The following is a 22815-nucleotide window of genomic DNA, read 5'->3' as shown; positions in this document are numbered from 1 at the left end:
TGGATCAGTATTAAGATAAATAACTTTCTCTTGTTCCAGTGCTGCTGCACCACCACCATACAAAGCATAAGCAGGAAGACACTGGTGAAAAAAGGGTTTCAGTAACTGCAGCTAAGCAACCATGCTCTCTAGATAAGAATCTCTTAGCAGCCAGAAATGTCAGAAGGCATTACCAGCATGTTCATACAGAAGAGTACAAGATCATCAGAAAATCATCCCAAATGAGGCTGACCTATTGAAAATGAGTAATTTCAACCAAGCATGACTGCCTTGTAGCTTCAGACTCTGGTGAATTTCTCCCTGCCTGTACACATCACCTCCTCCCTGCTCAGCCTTGTCTGCTGCACCTGAGCTCTGAACCACCTTTGAGCATCACAAATACAACATGACAGGGAAAAATGCTGATTGCTTGAACATCACTGATACTAGAACAGATGCGACATAGTAAGTTCTGACACTACCTGCATGCAGACATCAAGTACCACTGCCGAATGAACTGATCTTTGCAGAATGTGAACACAAGATTAAGTATTGATTATTAGAGATAGTTTTCAAGGAACTTTTCAGCAGAGTGCTTTCTCCAAGAAAGGCTGGTACCATCACAGCACATCACTGGGCACCTCTACCAATGCTCACAGAAGAAAAGATGTGGCAGAGTTTAGGACTTTTCTTTGGTAAGCAGTGTGGGTTCGGCTGGGGTATTTATTATTGCAAATAGTAGTTCATCTTTTAGTTCAGTTTCCCAGTGTAGCGCATTGACATGGAAAACTGGTATGCTCAACTCTACAAGCACCTTCATGGCCAGCTTGTATTTGCATTTTCCAGCACTGATCATCTTGTCACTACAAAAATAATAGGTTAAGCTGTGCTAACAGACAGCTGTCGTACCTCCAAAAGGTACCAGGAGTTAAGCTATGGGAACACATACCAAAATACACAAATAACTTGATTATGTATCTTCCCATCTAGAATTCCAGTAGAAGAAAAAGCACACTGCTCAACTAAACCAACCTGGACCCAAACACCAGCTTAAGCTCACTTTGCAAGGATATTGTGAACATATCCATTATTCCAAGAGCAGATGCCTGTATGGGCAATTTTATCACTATATGCAATTGTCCTCAGCTTTTTTATTTTCCCTCTCTTCCCTCATTTTTTATTAATTCCAGCCTTTCTTATAATTTGTAAATACAGATTTATATTTGCAAACAAGAAGCAGTTTCAACACATTCCATTTTGTGCCACTCAAGTAAGACTGGAAAACAAAACAAACCCAACCACATTGCAAACCAAAACAAAAAACACCCCAACAAATCCTGCCGGTTTTTGCACTTTTCCCTCTAGCAACCTATGTAGCCCACAGAGTAGCCTCCTTCAGTTTTTGTTCTCTTCCAAGAGTCCAGAAGACCATTACCAGGCTTTATAATGTAAATGAAACAAACGAAATTAAAACTGTGTTTTCTGTCAGCTTCACAGGAGTAGATTAGCTCCAGGCACTTTAGGTAAGTAACAGCTACTTTTCTTTTTTCCTCAACCTTGAAATCATGAGTAGTTCAGAGCTAAATACTCTTATCAAAAGTGTAACAGACTGAGATTTTGAAATACTGAAACAGAACTCTCCAATCCTTACGATGAATACACATCTCCCTTCTCTCTGTATTTAGTTAGAAAAATATGTAGATTTCTACATATGTTGAAAGAGCTGTGGAAAATGAATCAACTGATCAACCGTGCTCTATATAAAAAAGCCAAGTACTGCCTGCCTTAATGAATCAAGACTAGAATCTTTCTAAATCCTCGCACCTAAAATAAATACATACCATCCTAAGTTCTCATTTTTATTCATTTTTTCATTCATTTTTTATTCATTTTTTATTCATTTTTATACCAAAAGCTGCCAGGTTTACTAAAGCACCTTGCTCTAGAAAAATTGTAATAAACATGGAAAATACTATGTCTCAGGTACATACAGAGGTTACAGCTGTTCAGTAATACTTTTTACTCCCAGTTTAGACGTTCTGAGTCACTACTGCAGCAGATGGAAAAAAGGGTTAATCAGAGTCTACTTTTTAGTCAGAAGGTTGGGACTTGTTTCTGTATCAGGCACTAAGGCTCCTGAAAATGTCCATACCCAGCATGACGGCACACACTAACCACATCACTAATGTAAGGGCAAAGCATTTTGCACAGTGTCTCTCTGCTTCAGAAGTCTAGATGGAAAATCATGCATAGAGAAAGCACAGGGCACAGCTGTCAGATACCATCAATAATTATCTAAAAATTACACCCTACCACCCCCCTGCATTTATTTGATTATATTTACACCCATCTTTCCCCTCCTTTTAGAGCATCAAAATGTTATATTTTTAGCATTTTATTCAGTTGGAGGGTTTATGCCCTGTGTTGAATCTGATCCCTTTAAGGTAATGAATGCTTACACAAAGTTCTAACCTATCTCATGTGAGGCGGGTTCATCACTCGGAAGTGAGGAAATGGAACCACGAAAGACAAAATGTACAAACTGCTATTAGTTAAAAATAAATAGACAATAAAAAAAGGTAAAAAAAACCACTTCATATCAGGTTGATTCCAAGGTGAATGAACACAGACTATAAAACTCAGAGCAAGAGGGTTGGTGATTTTTAGGACATGACCAGAAGTAATATTTAAATAAAAAAAAAAAAAGAAATGCATTTGTTTCAGTTGTTTCTTTAAAAATCTCATTTACTATTCTCTCTTCTATTACTGGTAATTCTAAATTCTTGCTGACCTGTTTCACTGACTTAATGAAAAATATACTATTAAAAGTTACGATTTGATTCAATTACTGAAGTCTCTGTTGGTACCGAAAATTTTTATTTACACCCAAGTGAATCATACAGCATGCATTTTTTAATGACTGTTTATACAGTCATAAGCATAGCCCTTTCATTAATCAAGAGATTTTACTTTACATTTTAGAAATTCTTCAAGCATGAAAGCTGCAAAGCAGCTGCTTCAAGGGAGAGGAAGTTTTCTGTGTTTTCTTTTAATCTATTGTATTACTCATATTAAGACTTTATGACTAGAAAATACATAGTAATATAGAAGGAATGCAGAAAACTCTCCAAATTCAAGCGAAAGTGAAATAAATGTCTCAGAATATTCACTTAATGATTTGTGGGTTTAGTTTACTACTCTTTCTAAACACTTGTTTGCAAAAACAAAATTGTCAACAACACTGATATGAAACTAACTGGAAAATGTTGTTTTATTGTGTTATACCATCAAACATTGGCATACATATTTTTTCTCTTCATTTATACATTCATTTAACAAGAAAGGTCTAAAAGATTAAAATTATGGTGTAAAATAAATTACTAGCATCAGCAGCTATTAAGTTTCTTTGAGAAGATCTTTAAATTGTTCTCTCTCAGTACAGGCCATGCCTGTACATTTAAGCAACAGGCCCCATGAGGCTGTTGGAGTTAGGTTAGGAGTTCAACAGAACTATGCAGCTTCCTATATGTCCCTGAAATGGGTCCTGCAGAGAAACAGTGTATAGGGTTACTCAAACAATAACCATCTATCATTAGCACAATCACATGTCAATGACAGTACCTTGTCTCTGACAATCACAAAACAGTTAAGGCTGATCCTCATTCACTGCAGAACCAGAAGAGGCTGCTCATATCACAGAAGTTACTGCACACATATTCTCTATTTGGCAGAGTGGGTTATAACACTTCACAGCCAGCTAATACACAGCACTTGCAATTACTTCAGAAAACAGTTGCTTCACTACCAGCCCTGACATAATGTTACATCATCATTAAACAACAAGATAGAAAGGACCTTCAAGCAAACTCTGGTTTTGTACAGGATGCTTTTAAATGCCCTCACGCATTCCAAGGGAGAAAGTTATAAGATGAGCAACCACGCATGTAAAATAGCTTGTTAGTAATAAATGGGTGATGGTGAACACAACACTACACTCCTTCCAGACAGAGGTGACTAAAAAATCACTTAAAAACCAAAACAAAAAGCAAAACAAAACAAAAGAACAAAAACAAACCCAAGAAACATCCACCTTGCACAAGCAAATATTTTCTATCTAATTACACCGTACTCAATAGAAATCAGTAAACTGTTGATTAAAACAAAGTGATCTCAGTAGCTCTGTGAAGAACAGTTTTAGATACTGCAGGCCAATCAGGCATAGCACTATAGAGAGGAATTGCACCTCATTATTGAGCACCCTGAGTCTTCTGATATGGACAATCACTGATGATACTTTAAGTGACACTAGAAAAGGAATCATCTTTACTGGCCTGACAAAATGAGGATTCAAGTTCCAAATCAGACTGAAATTAAAAACCTGGTTGTCTTTTCCCCATAACAACTAACTGGTTTGGATACATCTAAGGCCCTCTCGAATCTCAAAGTGTAGGAGTGAGAACCCTAAACCCAGTATGAAACATTACTGGAGTGCAGCACTGCACTTACTTTGCAGGAACCATGTGTTAGCACAAACATAACCTCTCTTTTCTAAAAAGAAAGCTCCAAGACTGTTGGTTGATATTCAAGGATCACCTGCTACAAGCTGCATCCCAACTAGAAGGAAGTGAAGCAGAAGGGCCAGGAGACCTCCTTGGATGGATAAGGAGCTGCTGAGGAAAATTCAAAGGAAAAAAGAGGCTTATAAAAAGTGGAAGCAAAGACAGGCAGCCTGGGTAGAGTACAGGGATGTTGTCCAGGAAGCTAGGGACCAGGTTAGGAAGGCTAAGGCCCAGTTAGAATTAAACCTAGCCAGGGATGTTAAGGATAATAGGAAGGGATTCTACAGGTACGTAGCAAACAAAAAACAGACTAGGGACAACATAGGCCCCCTGAGGAAGCTTTCGGGAGAACTGGCTACACAGGATTTGGAGAAGGCTGAGGTTCTGAATGACTTCTTTGCCTCGGTCTTCACTGGCAAAGGCTCTGACTGCACCACCCAGGTCTTAGAAGGCAGACGCAGGGACTGTGAGGATGAAGACCTTGGGCCCACTGTGGGAGAGGATCTGGTTCGAGACCATCTTAAAAATCTGAACACGCTCAAGTCTGTGGGACCTGATGAAATCCATCCGCGGGTCCCGAAGGAGCTGGCGAATGAAGTTGCTAAGCCACTGGCCATCATATTTGAAAAATCATGGCAGTCAGGTGAAGTTCCCGATGACTGGAAAAAGGGAAATATAACCCCCATTTTCAAGAAGGGGAAAATGGAAGACCCAGGGAATTACAGACCAGTCAGTCTCACCTCTGTGCCTGGTAAAATCCTGGAGCACATTCTCCTGGAAGGCATGCTAAGGCACATGAAAAACAACAAGGTGCTTGGAGGCAGCCAGCACGGCTTCACTAAGGGGAAATCCTGCCTGACCAATTTGGTGGCCTTCTATGATGGGGCTACAGAATTGATGGACAAGGGTAAAGCAGTTGACGTCATCTACCTGGACCTGTGCAAAGCATTTGACACTGTCCCACACGACATCCTTCTCTCTAAATTGGAGAGATATCAATGTGATGGATGGACCACTTAGTGGATAAAGATCTGGCTGGACGGCCGCACACAAAGAGTTGTGGTCAATGGCTCGATGTCCGGCTGGAGACCAGTAACGAGTGGTGTCCCTCAGGGATCGGTGTTGGGACCGGTCTTGTTTAACATCTTTGTCGCTGACATGGACAGTGGAATTGAGTGCGCCCTCAGCAAGTTTGCCGATGACACCAAGCTGTGTGGTCCGGTTGATGTGCTGGAGGGAAGGGATGCCGTCCAGAGGGACCTTGACATGCTTGTGAGGTGGGCTGATGCCAACCTTATGAAGTTTAACCATGACCAGTGCAAGGTCCTACACTTGGGTCAGAGCAATCCCAGGTTGGAACTAGATGATCTTGAGGTCCTTTCCAGCCCTAACTATTCTATGATTCTATGATTTTAGGTTTTGACATCATTTGGCTGCTAAAGATGGAAGACCAGAACTTCAGATAACAAAACTACTTCTAGTAACATTTCCACAGCAGTTTCCCAGCCCCTCAGACTGACCACTGCAGATGAGAGAAACTCACTGAAACCCAGGTCAGAAGATGGAGATGTATGATAACTCCCAAGGAATACCTAACAGCTGAGGTTCAGAGTTCTTGTAAACAAACTCCCAAAACAACCTCTGCAAGGTTATGTTGCCCATTAAACAAAAACCCACTCTCATTTCTTCTGATTCTAAAAAAGCAACAGAACAAAAATGGGAAAACTTATAAAAACGTGGGAAAAAGCAAAATCCCGTCCGCTCCCCTAGTTTGTACATACATGTCAAAGCCTAGCCTTTAATCTGAAGAACTGGCATGAAATCAGGGTGGGCGGCTTCTATGGTAACACAATTCTTCCAATTTATTGCTGATGTTCCTAGGGTGGATTACTGGCTGTAATAACAAGGGATTGAGCATCCAATAGCTGAGGAGTTAACTGGAATAAATATTCTCCTCCCCTAAAGAGTCTGCTTGCAGCAGCAAGAAGCAGGATCTAGATGAAGATATCCTTAACAGAAAATGAACTCTTCACCAGTCCAATCTGCAAGTGCTGACAAAGTTTTAGAAGGATTTTAAAGCGGCAGCATCCTCTCTCTTACTGTATATTTAAGAACATCATAAACTAATGCTCCCATTTAATTTTCTTCAAAACAATGATGCAGAAAGGACTCTGCCCTTTGAGAACACACAGTGAAAGAGGATAAAACCCTCTAACACTTGCACAAAATACATATGGAACTGTGTCAGTTACGTAAAGAGCTTCTTAAAAGATTCAAAGTACTCCTTGCAAGCTCCATTCCACGCCCTGAATGACAAGTGAGCAGTTTTGCTAAATAGAAGTATGTTTCTTCTCACTGGTCCAATTTATTGAAACAGATGACAGTGAAATCACAGACACCCAAGAATATTCTGTGATTATGCAGAAAGCATCTCCAAGTAGTGTTAGAATGAGAAAGGTATGAGCAGGAGAAATAGTTCTCAGCATTACCTTAGACAGGCTATAAAAGCTTCTGGCGGAAAAGAAAGGAAAAAAAAAGGGGGGGGGGGGGGGGAAGCAATGGCCACTGTATTATTGTGGCTCTCCGATGGTCCTCTGCAGTTTGGAAAAACAGATTTGCTGCTGCTGCACCATTGGGTTTTTTCCCAGCTCTCTGGAAAAACAGACCTCAACAAAAAAATATTTGCATTCAGAGAAATCTCCTATCTCATTTCCTTGTACCAGCCCATTTCAGTGGCCCTGTGTGGGAGCATATCTGTTGATGTCCTTAGGTTTCAGGTGATACCCAGCATTTTTTAGAACAATTGAAACCGCCTGATCTTGAAAAAGCATACACAAGACTGAAAACCCTCAACACCTTCCTGGGCAGTTACAGCTTAGAAAAAAAGGTCTTGGGAGTTTTACTGCCAAGTCTCTGAAATAATTTTCTCAATATGCAGCTGCAACAAAACAAAACAAGCCAAGCCAATAAAATGGTGAGCATCATCAGAAAGTATAACAGACAGAGCCATTGTATTACTACAGTATAAAACATGGATGTAACTTGATACTATATATCCATGCTACTGCTACTGCAGATTCCAGTCACTATACCTTCATGAGGATACAGTGGAGTCAGAAGAACACACAGAGATGAACTGCAGAGGTAGATAAGGGAATATAATAGCTGTATGATGGGTAGAGATTAAAAATGGGCTACCAATATGCTTATGCTCCACCCCCTTCACTGGCTATGCATATGGCTCATCCTTGAAGGTCAGGCCACAGTCAGTTATGGTCTTCCAGCTCAAAACAGAGGAGTAGAAACAGATGGTCTGGTGCATCAAGGTATTCTGAGATTTCATTAGCAGTAGACAGGCTATCACTAATAACGATGGAAGCTGAGTGGTCTTTTGGGACATGAGCCAAGCGATACCAGAGAAAGAGGCACTAGACTCATTGCAGACTTTTAAGGAACAGAGAAAAATGCTGTTAGCTGTGCTGTTTCTGCAGCATTACCCTGACTTCTGTCACACACATTTCCCTCCACAGCAATGGCAGAACATCCTCTTAGGTATTTGAGGATAACAATTATCCTTTGAGAAAAACATAGGCTTTATTCAGTGGTTTGAAAAAGATCCTGTGAGGTATTAAAAGTTTATATAGGACTCTTTGACTAAAACAAAACGAGACGCTGGATCCTTAGAAATGGACAAAATGAGATGCACATACTGATAAATACCTATATAAAAATTACAGTATTAAAAAGACAATCCACAGAAATAGATACATACAGTACTGAAAAAGTGCTTATCAATTGTTTTTTTCAACAGTAAAACAACCTGCTTTACTCTGTTTAGTGACAGAGTTCTTTCATTATTCAGATTATTTATTATTTTAAATACTGATCCATTGCAGCTTTCCTGACTTACCATAAGACAACTACTCTTCTGGGAATAAACTGCAATACAGCCAGAAGCAACATTTTTTGTCAAAGTAAAAAATGCACTACACTGACATCCTACTTTAACACTTCATTTTCTGCGCCATGCTTTTGTTTACACATCTTTCTTTTGGAGAAATAGCCCACGAGAGCAGAGTCATACACACCTGAATCATTCATGTAACACAAATCAGTTTGAGTAAATCCTCAAGCAATGGCTTTAACTCAGACAGGTCCCCTTGAGAAATCTCATTTAACTTCAGGCGTTAACTGCACTCCTCCTTTCCTGTAATATATTCCCACCCACAATTTCCACCTCTTCCTCCTAAACACACCTCAAAGAGTCTCAGCTAAAGCTTAATGAATTGCACTGTCTTTGTAGAGTACATTTTTTTTTTTGTACTGTGCAATCTCTCTTTCTCACCAATAATCAACATTCAGGATTCTCAATTATGGAGAGCACTTCAAACTTCAGGAGTGCTTAAAAAGTCCTATCCATTACAAGTTTACTTAAGGAGCTCTCAAACCGTTCAGTAATGCTGATTTACTAGTGGGGAGACGATTCCCCCTCATGACAGAGCATATAGACTTGAAAACATCCCTACTTTGAAGAGGCACTTCACAGCAGTGTGGTACAGATCATTCAAGCTCCTGCTTCAAACACCCTTGTCCATCAGATCAAGTTGCAGCTCTTCCTCTAAGCAAAAGGCTATATTATTCCTCCTCTTCTGACCACAGACTCTTTGATTCTCTGTTCTCACCCCCTCACAGTTCGCATCTCAGTTAAAATAAATGTTTCAGCAACAAAGTTGACCATCTATGAGATGATGAAATTAATAAAGCCCTTTCTAGACTGTAATTAGAAACATAGACTAGGGCAGCACTGATATTATAATACTCATATTGTGATTCTAACAGTTAATAAATCCTAACATGGAAGCAGATTTGAATATAGAAAATACCCAAGAAAAACAAATCTAGAATAATTAAGTAGGAATTAATTTAAGAATAAACCCATTGCCTGAAGTCAGGCAGGCACACCAAAAGAGTACAGAGAAAGTTAAGGCTAGAAAAATGTTTTTTCCTCACAGGCTTTTCCTGCTGGAAAAGAAAACAGTGGAACTGCAGGCACCCTGAAGGGATAACAACAAGCAGAAAGCAATTTCCAGCTGGCTATGCTAACACTTTTGATAAAGTGACAATAACTAAGTAAAACAAATAAATACTTGAGGCTTTCAGCATTTGATTACTTTAACAAACCAAGCCTAAAGTACAAAATACATAGACAGCAACCCCCCCCGGAAGTCTGAAGAGTACCTGCAAATATTAATGACCTAACCATAGATATAAAATCACTAATCAAACATTCACAGGTCCTTGGCCAATTCATTCTAAATTCACAAGAAGCTAAGTTAAGCATCTCTGTGATCCAAGATACATGCATTATTTAGCATTAGCTAGACATTTGTTCATTTATGCAGACAGATGCCAACAGGATTTATATGAGTGGGTACCCATTTCTGCTTAATTTGAAACGTCCTGTTCTCTCCCTGAAAGCTAAACCACAGTGATTTATATAATTCAGGTAGTCTTTGTATTTTAGCAAAAGCACACTTTCCAAAAGCTACAGTTAGGAACTCTTCCAGCAGAAGTGAGACACAAAGCTCTCAGTGCATCTCTGGAGAACAATGTGTCAGCATTTGCATGTCCGCCTCTTGTGCAGAGGCATGACTCTAGGTATTTCCATACGCACAAAACCAACTCACTGATTTTTCATGTTACTTATATAGCTTTTCCTTTTCGGCAGAATAAAGTATCTGCATAAAGGTTGTCTTCTGGGTGTTTTTGCTGTTGGTTTTCATGAGCAGTCTGGGATTTTTTTAGGGGTTTGTTTTTCTGGGAGGTGGAGATTTTTTTTTCATTTGGGTTTGTTTTTTGTTTGGTTGGAGGTTTTTTCATGGTTTATGCAGCTGATAAAATTTTGCATCACACACTTTAAAATCCTAAATGAGTATTTATAAGGAAGACTGGGAAAGAACAGAATGAAAGGAAAAACCTGAGTTGGTAAGAAGAGGCAAAGATGAGAAATTGCGATAACGGAAAAACTGAAAAGGCAGCTGCCTTCGTATTTTTTCTCTATAAGCTATTCCCTGTGTCAGTACCTTTGCAGACGAGTTTTCTACACTTCAGGATTGTGAACATAGCCTTAAGTGATAAGTACATTTCATACCAATGGCTTTTTAACTCAGGTACTTTTAAACTTCCTCTCAGCATCCTGAAGCATTTATAAACTTTTCAGCGTTCTCAGGCTGCCACCACAACCCATTCTCAAAGGCAAAGAAATTCTAAGAATAATTAAAATAGGAAATTCATGCTCCCTTATTGAAGCTTCCTCCTGCCCTTCCCCCGCAAGACACAGAGCACAACTCAACACCCAGACAGGATGTGCTCATTTCTCGACTGTGCATAGCAATTAGTATGTGATAAAACTATGAACTGCTACCACTTGATGGAAGTTTGGCTGAAGAACACAGAAATCAGTCCAAAATTTAGAAGTATTTACTACATTCATAAAGATTTCTGTTAATGTGGGAAACATAAGTTAAATCTGTAGCCATGATTCAGGTGACTAATGCTGCTGTGGGTAATGTTTGCTTTTAGAGTGTAAGAGAATGATTGGTATTTAAAGCTAAAACAAGTTTAAAAATCAAATTGCAAACCATTTACTTCCTCCTGCCCAAACAGACCTCAGTGGTACATAAACAATGTAAGCTAACCCAAATTTTCACATAATACTGTACTTACCTACCACAGCTGAAGCCAGCACTGAGCAAGGGTGATACTAACAGAGGGGAAGATCAACAGGATTAGCACCACTAAGCTGAAGTAAACAAATCATTTCATGTATCCAAAGGTGGGGAAAAGGTAGGTTAATAAGAAGAATTATTGTTGAACTGTTAGAGGCAAAACCAATGCTAACACAAGAAGGATTGAGGACTCAGAAAAATAAAGGGCAAGAGATAAGACTGTCATGAGCGCGCATCTCACAGAGCTGAGCCGCTATTTCACTGCTTCACATTTTGAAGTACCAGCAAAGACAAGATCAGGTAAGCAAGCTGGAAATAAGAGCAAAAGGATCACAGAGCAGATGAGATGAAGTGAGGTGCTGAATTGCAAGAGCAAAAGGATCACAGAAAAGACAAGTTGAAGTGAGGTACTGAATTACTCAATTTGCATGAGGACAACTTCAAAGCAACACTTGGTGGTGAAACTCAAGGAAAGGGGAGAGCAGAAGCACCTTGGAGAAGCAGAGCCCTTGCTCAGGCAGGCCTGCTGATGTGGTGTTGCAGAAGTTCAATGTGGGATCATAAGAAAAGCACTTGATTAAAAGCAAATCTTACAAATAAGTTCAAATGCTTAGGAGGTTTAACGGCCAAAGGAACATTTAAAGAAGTACCAGGACAGCCAGTGATGAAAGGTAAAATAAAGGAAGCATCCTCGAGAGTAAGAAATCAAGTCATCTCTCTGCAGTATTTCTCTGATACAGTTGTACCTTAGATCTGCACTGACAACTTTCAGCTTAACACAGGATATTTTTAAAAGAGCACATTAAATGCAAAGCAAGTGACACTAGCCAGTGATACCCCCACAAGGCAGAGAGTGACTGACAATGTGGAATCGCATAAAGTTATTTTATGAAGAATCTACTGAAAAGGCAGACTTGGCATAAGGTTTTGAAAATAATAATAAAAAAAATAAAATCACAGACATAAAACTTGTGTTCCTCAACCAAGGGCACATCTTTATCCAATATCCTAACCACACTGACCAATCACTATGCTGAGGAAGCAGAAGAAGGAAGAAAGACTTCCAATGGGTTTGGGGTTTTGTTTATGGATCCCCCCCCCCCCAGTTTTCACTTTTTACCTGATAAAACACAACTTTTTGGTTTGATGCAGTTTATTAGTAAACTGCAGCTCCAGCAAGGAAAAAACAGTCCCTGCTAAGAATCACAGAACAGTTTGGGTTGGAAAGTACCTTAAAGAACATTCAGTTCCACCCCCTCTGCCATGGGCAGGGACATCTTCCACTAACCCAGGCTGTTCAAAGCCCTGTCCAACCTGGCCTTAAACACTTAAATGGATGGTGTATCCACAGCTTCTCTGCAGTGAAACAGCAATGAAGTACTGCCATGGAGAATCAAAGCAACAGACAGCTGTGGTCCAGCTCTCCTCCTCTGGCAATGACTAATAAACAACACTTCAACAGAAAGTGAAATGCAACATGCTGATAATTCACATTTGTTATGGCACAGTATCATCACATGGTATATGGGAAAGTCTTACTATTTGTCTTATTTTTGGTTCCTACCAAAATAACTGCTAGAAAATAAACTAGTCATCATCTAAGAAATACCCACAATTGAATATTGTGCTCTTGCTTGCATAGGTGCACAAAATACCCAAAGTGATGCACAGGATTGCTTTAACTTTGTGCTGTTGCAGACATTGATTTAGCTAGTATTAAATACTGGGCTCAGACAAATATACCCAATACTCACAGTGACATTATAAGAATATTGCTTTTTTGGAAAATGAAAGAAGACTATCTAAAAGCTCCTGAATGCACTTAGTACAGTCTTAACCTCGACACACAACAAAACATGTTATTCTTCAAATATAAGGGCAAGGACTAAACAACCCAGAAGTGCCTTTGACACTGCTGCAGTTCACAAATCAGCCATTCAGCGTTATTGCTTCTAAAATTTTCTACTTTGTAATAGCTTGCAAAACCCCATTTTTATAAATTGTTTTGACATCTTCAGATGTGAGGTATTGTCATTATTATTTGGTCTTATCACGCACATACTATAATCTAGCATGAAACACAGGCATGCCCTTAGAAAATGACCTGTAGAGATCTACGACTTCTCACTGACCTCCTTCAGAACTATCTGGATCTGTTTCAGCCTTTTATTGCTCTTTGGCACTAACAATCCATCATTTGAGCATTATAACACATTCACAGCAGATGTGCCTGAAAACAGAGCATGATGATTTAAGTGGATGATTTAACAGGAAGAAATGAACTCTCAAGAAACAAAGACCCTAGTTTATGCTAATAACTTTATTTTAAAAGACTAAATTAAGGAGAAATGTATGCAGAGTTCCTTTACCTCTTACATTTTGGAGTTAAGTCTCGAAAGTGCTGTTCACGTCAGGCTACATTTCCTGTAGCTCCTCACAGTATTCTAAGTGAGTATTTCAGTACTCTTAAGAGTTCTCCTAAACTCAGTTTTTGTCCTCACTAAACACCACAGCAGAAAAGACATCACTGTTGTGTTGGTGAAAAGGATGTGATGAAATCAGCTATATAAAAGCTGCATTTGTTCTCTTTCCTTGTTCACACCATACAGAAGAAAAAATACAATGATGAGATGGAACCAGCCATACTTATCCAATGGTAAATATATCCTAACTTTTATGATTAACTTTTTTATGATTACTGATCATAGCTGGTGACACAGACTCTACATTCTACATGAATGAAGATATGTTGTCGATGCAACAGATTTTGTTATTGTCAAAAAATATTCAGGCATTCATACCCTATTACGCATAAAAGTGGAACAGAACTAGCAAAATCAGAGAGCTGGAATAGTGTGTTATAGATACAACAATACAAGGCACAGGTCAGTTTTAGCTCTCAAAACTAGTTTTGAGCCATCTTTGCAGTACAAATCTGTGTGAGGCATGGGGGAGTTACTGTTACTGGTCAAGTTAGCACCATGTAGAAAGCCCATAATTTTACTGAACTTACATCCAACATTGCTTTCACAGTTCTTGTTCAGTTTTTACTTTTGTAAACCTTCCTTCACTTACAATACCCCAAAACATCAGGAAACAAAACAACAAAAAAACCCAAAAATGATGTATTTGGACTGAACATATGTATCAGAAATCCTGCAGATGAAATTTTATAGAATATCTCAGTTGTGTTTTAGTGGGCAAGGTGGGGAAGTAAATGGAGTGGAGACCTAGAGCTTTTTTCTAGAAATTAGTAACTAGGAAGTATTTATCATTTCTTCTGTTCTTAAATTTGCTTCATTCTATTATTCACAGTAGCCTATTTATGAAACTTAAGCAACTTACCTTGCAGTGGTCATACTGTTGCTGTAAGGTTGGAACATCCCCTCCAATGGGCATTTGCTTTTTCAGTTCTTCATCTTTCGCATTCAGCCATTTGATCAACTCTTCCAGGGATGTCAGCAATCTGTTCCATTTTTCTGCACTGGCCTCCAAGTGAGCCCTGTGAAACAACATAAGAGAATCTTTAAAGCCCTGAATGGCAAAACCAGCACAGCAATACAATAAATAAGTAAAATTGCTCCATTATTAAGAATGTTTCAAGTGTTTAACTGCAAAGCAACTTTGCACTTAAAAAAACCCTCTACTTCATAATATTTTGCACAGCAAATCAAATAAGCAGAGGATACATGGGGGAACACAGACAAATATATACCTTATGCTATACCTTATCTAAAACCTTGAAAATTACACAGGCAACATAAAGAAGTGCTGTGGTTTCTTGTGATTCCACCACTGCAGCACACAAAGTACAAGCATCATTTTGTGAGCTAAAGCACCACAAAACTGAACTCTTTTGTGCCAGGACCTTCACTCTCCAGCACCAAAAGCAGTAAGCTCTCCCAGCAGTGATCAACAGTAAACTGTTGCTGACTGTATCAGTGACAGAAATTATTTAATACATCATCTTTAGTTGAGAGTGAATTACTAGAGAATTAAGACAGTGAATCTGTCTTTCAATTTAATTGGCAAAAACTCTGGATTCCACAACACCTTCTTCCATAATTTAAAAATATATCTTGACTTAATTGCTTCTCCCTGCAGTGCCTATACTGCTGCAGGGAAACCTTTGGCAGGGACTGACTACCTCTCTTTTACTGCAGTCATTCTATATTATGGAATCATCTGAGAATGGCATGTTCTTAGTTTATACCAGTAAACAACAATTTCTTTCTCCACACATATGATGGAGTACAGCTAAATCCTTTTTGGTGTAGTAGGACACCTGCTCTTTACCTTCCTGCCCTGCTTCTGACAGATGAGTGAACTGAACTTTTTATTGTTTCCTACCTTTTCCCTTTCCTACTTTTCGTATGTTTTTTATCTTTCTGATTCACTGTAACTCACATCATCTGGCTTCTCTTGTATTATTGTGGCATTCAAAGTGTATGTTTGGGACTGCTATGACAACAGTTGGATCGAAGGGGCGATGTGCTGAGAGGTTAATTTCAAAGCAAGCTTAGGTTTGGGTACACTGGGATCTCCCAGTGATAGTAGGATAGGCAAACCAATAAAGCAGGCAGGAAGGGGCACGGGGGAGGAGATATAAAGAAAAAAAAATAGGATCACATTTATGGAAAGGATAAACTAACTACCATTAGGAAGAGGAACCTATTCTATTTCATTCAGGAAAGCAATCAGGTAAGTACTTGACATGAAAAAAAAAGAAAAATGAAGTACTTGCTAGAAGCAATGTTTTACTGCCTACAGTTTCATGCATCACTGTTTCTATCATCCCTTATTGTTTTCACTGATACCTTTTCTCTCAACACTGAATTCAAGCCAGCATCCTTCCCTGCAGTGAATTACAAGCGAGCTATTGCATTTGCAGTTATATGCATACTGAGGAAGAGTGTCTGGCAGGCCTTGGTTTGCAGACCAGCAGCTCCTGAGTGACATGTCCTGTCTCAGCTCTCCTGGCCTCAGTTCTTCAATACTCACCAACAAGAACTACTTTCAAGGCGATCAACAGCTTCCCATATAGACTGTATTAACTCTACAGCAAGAGAGTACACAGCTGGAGCACACACTATAGTTGGCCCCTGAAGCCCCCAGCCACACAGACACATGCACCCAAAGCACAGGGTGGTCCATGTACAATGTTTACCTTCTCCTTTTCACAACTAGCTTGACATTCTGTCAAAAATGCCTTCAGAAATACCAAGCTGCAAAGCACTGCATATATGTTATGCTCAGGTGCTAGGTACTCAGAACCAGCCCTCCTTTCTGGAAGTGAAAACAGAGTTCTACTCCTATTAATGAGCAGATGAGAGTCATTTCTCTTCTCAGTCAAGCCAAGGAAGGCCACATTTGAATTTACAGTTTTGCTGTTAGACTCACAGATTGTTAAAAATAAGCCATCTTTATGAATTTCTAGAAGCAACCACAACTGAAGTGTTCAGATCTACAGCTTTCTGTACATTTGATAGTGAAATCTCTGTCAATCGTGATTTATTACCATATCTAGCAAGTACAAACAGATCTCACCTCTAAAAACTGTCAGGCTCTAAGGCTTCAAGTTTCTGCTCTAATTATTTAGCAGAATTCTTGTATACAAAGTGAATTGGGAGTTTTTTAAGGGAGAAGGAACTCCTGCAACTAGTTAAAGGACAATCTAACAGTGTCTCACTGTTAATTAAACGTACAATGCAATAATTTTAATAGTGAAAATCCACTCATTTCATATTTATGTGAATGATGCGGCATATGATACTAGATTAAATATTGTAATCTACTACTAATGAGTACCCATGTGCGTATCAGATTAATGAAAGTAGCAAAATACTACTAGCACATGGTTTCAAAGTCCAGTGCAAGCTAAACTTGTGGGGGTAGAGCAGTAACAAGTGGAGAGGAAATGGACTACACTAACAGGGACTTGAAAATTCTCTGAAGACAAAGTGAACTAAATTCTCTTGAAAGGTCAGAAAGATGTTAAGGGGAAAACATACCACATCAGCCTGGATTTCTTCTGAATGCTACCCTTCTAATCTTATCAAAAGCAATACTGAAAGTAAGAGTGAGATGCAGCAGCAGGTGAAGAGTAGACACAAGCATTCAATTCCCCTGGGGAGCGGACACAGATGCATTCAGTAAACCCCATTCAAAGCAAATGCTGCACAGGAGCAAGGGAACCAAGATATGCTCCCAATTGCATTTCAGTGTGAAGTTTTAGTATCAAGTTTGCATTTGTCATATAGACATTGAAGAGAGCCAATAAAACATTTTGAAGTTCTGAAATGTTTCTTGGGATTCTGTACTTTCAAAAGACAGGATTTCTGGCTTTTGGTTTGGAATTGGTACACAACCTGGAAATGAAGCATCAGGTGTTTGTGCTCATGTGAAAAAGAATTGGCAATCTCCAGGGATTCACCAAATCAGGTGGTGGCTTAAGAATCTTAGGTCAGTTATAGATGATTGTCCGTTTTTGAGCACTGGTTGGAGCAACACCATTACACAGCATCAACGACCTGGTATCCAAGAGAATTCCTAAGGGAATCTTGAATGAGCCTGAAAAACAGATGCTCCCATCCAGCTGACCAGACTGAGAGCACCCCCCTCCAACCAGACTAAATAAAATCATCTAGAAGAACAGCAGCTCTGATGTAATTCCCCTTCTGTTGACCCTGAGAGGCTCTCTTCACAGCTGGAGACCTCCTCAGCTTTTGATTCTTCTATGGAGGTAACATTTTTCCTGCTCAGCAAAAAGGGAACACATGGAATGAAAAAGACTTGTGGGTGGTCTAAATATATCTTTCTCTGTTTCTCCCATACTTTTATCTCTACCCTCCCCCAGACACTAACACCCTCACACCTCCTGCCCCAGGAGAAAAGAATCTCTCCTAAACATTTGGCTCTTGCAGCTTTGTTTTCTTCCTGGGAGTAAGATAATAAAGAGAGAAAAAGGAAGCAGCATGAATAAGCCTACAAGTAATTTCAAGGACTGCTCTCACGTGGTGTTACAGTCTCTACGAGTACAGGTTTAAGTACTTTCCATGAATTTAAAAGTATGTCACGAGAGTGCTGCTTTTTCAGTTTGTAACTCCCTTTATTTACAGTAGAAAGGAAGTAAAGACAACACAATGACTTAAGCACCATCATCAATTCAGAGGACTGAAGTGATGAAGAAAAACTCATACTACCTCTACGGGAGAGCAGTACTTTCAGCAATTAAAAAGCAGCATAATAAGAATGTACACATAACTGAAAGTGTTTTTAAAAACTTAGAGAAACCTTCATTTAGAAGCACTATCCCAGACTAAAACCCATAACAGAACAATCAGATCTTTCAATCACCATCCCTAGCACCTAACATGGTTATATGCTGTTCTCACAAGACTCATTGATACAGTTCTGCCTTCCAATTCATCTTTGAAAAAAAGGTACAACAAGAAAGCAAAAATTGAAGGCAAGCAGCTAGATCAACACACTGACTTCCTATCAGCTCTGTGCTTTGTTATTTTCCTGTGAAGGCACTCAGCATTCTTGAATGAGTCAGAAAAGTGAACTGCAATTCCATGCTCAACTTATTTTTCTGCCTTTTGGAAGATTCATATGAATGTTTAACATTGTTCTGTCCTATTAAAAGAACAGTTTCATTTAATCAACAAGCAAGCAGAAAAAAGCTCCAGAAAGTCTTTTCTGTGTAATTAATTTTAATGTGGAATTTTGTTCACATTAATGAATATGGTAATATCTGCTTCCAAAATGACATTGCAAAGACTTTAACAATGACTGCACTTGGACAGTCAGTGTGCTTGGCACTGGTAGGGTCAAAAAACTATAAAATGAATTCCTTGACGAATATGCATTTTAAAACATGTCATCATTGAATAGCAGTAATAAAAAAAAAAAAAAATTACTATCAATATGGATCAAGACACTTAAGATGCAAGTCCTATCAAATTATTCACTTCAGTGGTAGAAACAAAACCAACAACAAATCCCTGATTTCTCTTCACAGTAATTGTAGATTCATAGAACTACTACATCAATACTGCTAGCTGTTTACAATAAGGAAAGATTCAACATACTTTCTGGAAAAAGTAGTACAGATTGTTAAGTTATAACTGCACATCTCTGGAGAGAAGAGTAGTAATTAAGCCTTTATGGTGAGCAAGTGCACAAATCTTTCATATCTGTGCTCAGGGGTCCTCTATGGAAGAAAACAGAAATTTCACTTCAATACCATGGTTGTATTTATCAAGACTTTTAGAAGACAGCAACTGTGCCCCATTCATGTCTCGACATTTTCATTACTTACCTGATGTTAGCTGACTTTGCCTTCAGGTCATTCCAGCGCTGGTTCATGTCGTCAAGGCGGTGCTGGAGCAGGGCAGCTTCTTCGGAGTTTCCCAAGGCTTTCACCATCTTCTGTCTGTTTCCATCAATGCTTTTAAAGATATCATTGTGGGCATCAATCTCAGCTTGGATGTCCTGAAATACCAAAGAAAAACGTCCAAACATCTTAGTTCTCTAAATAAAGGAGGGAAGAGCTTATTCTTATTAGTAAACCTAAGCATTAGGACAGAGCACATAGGCTGACTTTCTTGGGTGACTGAGATGCAGAGGAAAAAAACCTGCAACCCTATTAACATCCTTATAAAAGGTCTAGCTCTCTTAGCATGAGAAAAATTTTGAAATCCTTGACTGAAACTGGACTTAGAGCTATAAACACTGAGTTCTCTTCAAGTTTTTGTAGCACAGAAGGTAACTATTTGTCTACTGTTCCCCCACGCATTTCACACAGCGCAGCATTTGCAAATGCACTAGAAATAGTTTCCTGTTCAGGAACTGCAAAGATTCAGCCTTAGCTATGTTGTTTCTTTCCTATTTGAAATTAAACATTGCAGAAACTTTACACAGCCTAGTGAAATTCAGACTCTGAAGTGCTTTAGGTCATATGCAATGAAAGCTTTTAACTAAAAAAGCTTTCATTAAACTGCAGCTAAATGATTACAGCTGCCACAAGCCCATTTTTACGGTTAAAATACTGTACACCATGGCCTGTAATATGTTGAGAGAGAGACATAAACCAGCAGGATGTATTATAATCTGATTTTCATATGAAATATTGAAAAGAAAAAGAAGTGCTTGTGATTTCAATTCAGCTGACTGATCTCTCCTTAGAAATTTAACATATTTTCTGATCTAACATGTGCCTCAAGAGACACATTAGAGATGCTGTCTTCATCTAAACAAGTACATTATTACCTTTAAGGGCAAACAAAACTTCCCGCATCACCGCCAATGCTTTCTAGTGACCGTACATCTATGTATACTCTAATAGAGCAATATAAATGTGTGGAGAGCCAGGAGGTATAGTGGCTGTCTCAATAGGATTAATCAAAGAAGATTGTGACAGGAACTTGACGCAGATGTAAATAAATGTATTTTGCAAAAAGAAATTTTATAACTGAAATCCCTGAAAGGTTTTTATTCTTCCAGACAACTCCTCAGTAATCTCCATCTGTTCCCAGGAGCAGGAAAGGAGAGGGCTCTTGTACCTTCCCATACTCAAGATGCATAGTCACGCATCTTAGAATGGCTGTTTCACATTCTACAAACAATAGCTGGAAACAGTGAGAAAGTAGCTATGAATTTGAGACAACATGAAGGCGTTCTTCAGTTAGGGAAGAAAGCAAAAAAAAAAGAGTGATGATACAGCTGGAAAAGTGAGGGAGGGAGTGACAGAGAGGGAAGAGGGAGTGGGAAGAGGGAGAGTGGCATCAGTGAAGCTCTGACTTTCCAGCTGAGCCACTAGGTGACTTTGGACAGCTACCTACTCTTTGCCATGAGTTTTACTACTTTAAAAGAGGCAAAAAGACACGTCTAAAGACACGTCTACTGTCTTTGAACCATTCTGATAAAAGCAGTAACTTTGAAAAAAGATACAGTAGTGTTTAAAATGAAAACCCGAAATAGAAGTGTCTGATGATCAACAAACCCAAATAAGACAGCATCTTTATCAGTTCAAGAAATCAGATGCTTACCTGAAGACTTTTGGAGCTCCTGTCCTATGTTTCCAACACACAAGTAGACCCAGTGAAAACAAGCTCTAACCACACAGCAGGAAATACAACCACATATAGCAGTTACAGTTTTAATCATACACTGATCTGTGCTACAAAAGCCTGGTCATGTCAATTACATTTCTATGCCTCTTAAAAGCTTCAGAAGAAAAAGTAATTAAAAAGAAACTGATCTCTAATCTTCTATTCTACACTCACAATATTCATTCTAAAGCTATTGAGAGCCTTCACAAAACTTCCTAACTTTGATTACATTTGAGAGGACACTTAAGCATGCACACTTAAAAATGTTTCATTCCAAATGGGTTTGATTCTTACATTTGCCACTCATCATATTACATTGATTAAGGCATAGTAAATCTGCTGTTCGCATTCTTGAGTCCCATCTGTGATGGCCATGTTGTGACAGCTCAGTTCAAAGAATTAACTTTGCTAATTAACTTCTCTTTTCTGATTTCCATTTTCCAGGGAAAAAAAAACCCAGCACTGTCAGCTGATGGATAAACCAACAGGACTGATATTAAAGTTAATGAATGCAAGTGCATCGCAGTCCTCAAAAGAAAGAGGGAAAGAAATCCAAATAACATATCCTGCATCAATGTGCACATGAAAGAAGTACAGCAGGAACGCAGGATGTGAAAGACAGTTAATGGCAACAGATGGACACACTAAGTTCGTTATTTCCTAACAGTGATATAAAAGATCTTCAAGATTTTTGGGGGGTATAGTCCTTTGTTGGAAGGCTAACAAGGATGATGGGCTCCCATCTTGTCCTAAGACTGCTGTAATTAGTAGCAACTGGTAGTAATCTACTTGCTGTGTTATCATAATCTTTCCATTCGTAGAAGATTTGTAAACATGTTGTGGTTAACCTCCCTTAGAATTTCTTATTTCAAAGTGGGAAGAAGAACTTTATCCATCCTGTACACATCCCAATCCATGTTCACCACTATCTATTATTTTTCTGTTTCCTGCCTTTTCCTCAGTCATTGATTCTCTATATTCTTCTCCACTATCCTCTATGATGCAAAAAGGAATGAAAGAAGTTGACTGTCCCTGCTAAGGTCTCAACTAGAATTAACTCTCATCAGAGTTAATCCAATTTTAATTTTTCAATGCTTAAAAAGCAATTATAAAAACTTCCCAATAATCAGATGGAAACTTCCATATCCAGAATCAAAGGGGCAACACACAGGAGGATGCAGGACAAGACAGGGGAGGGGGGAAGTCTGTTGCTTTTGCTGCACTAAGAGGGGTGGATACCACCATGAAACGCACTTGTTCTTAGTCCAGTGCAAAGGAGAACTGGGCCAGAGTGCTCTCCTGGTGCATGGAAAACAAAGCAAAGGAAAAAGAAAAGGTGTGTGTGTGTCTCTGTGTGTGTGTGATTCAAATTATAAAGAAACCTAAGGGTTTATGTTCCTTAACCATGGGAAACAGAGAAGGACTTCTCGCCAT

General features: G+C 39.0%; 1 protein-coding gene across 5 annotated transcripts in view; it reads right to left on the bottom strand.

Moving 5' to 3' along the window:
* The window catches only part of UTRN (utrophin), a 386987-nt gene that overhangs the window by 107771 nt on the left and 256401 nt on the right, over positions 1–22815 (bottom strand). For all 5 annotated transcript variants that reach the window (XM_065680488.1, XM_065680489.1, XM_065680490.1 and 2 more), the window contains 2 exons: positions 19590–19762; positions 14612–14768 (listed from right to left, as the gene is read on the bottom strand). In XM_065680488.1, the coding sequence (XP_065536560.1) occupies positions 14612–14768; positions 19590–19762 (330 nt within the window). The remainder of the gene's footprint in view (positions 1–14611; positions 14769–19589; positions 19763–22815) is intronic.

Source organism: Lathamus discolor, chromosome 5 (genome assembly GCF_037157495.1).
Source record: "Lathamus discolor isolate bLatDis1 chromosome 5, bLatDis1.hap1, whole genome shotgun sequence".
In the NCBI taxonomy this organism is placed as follows: Eukaryota; Metazoa; Chordata; class Aves; order Psittaciformes; family Psittacidae; genus Lathamus; species Lathamus discolor.
The sequence above is the reverse complement of the archived record's forward strand: the minus strand, read 5'-3'. Positions and strand labels throughout refer to the sequence as shown.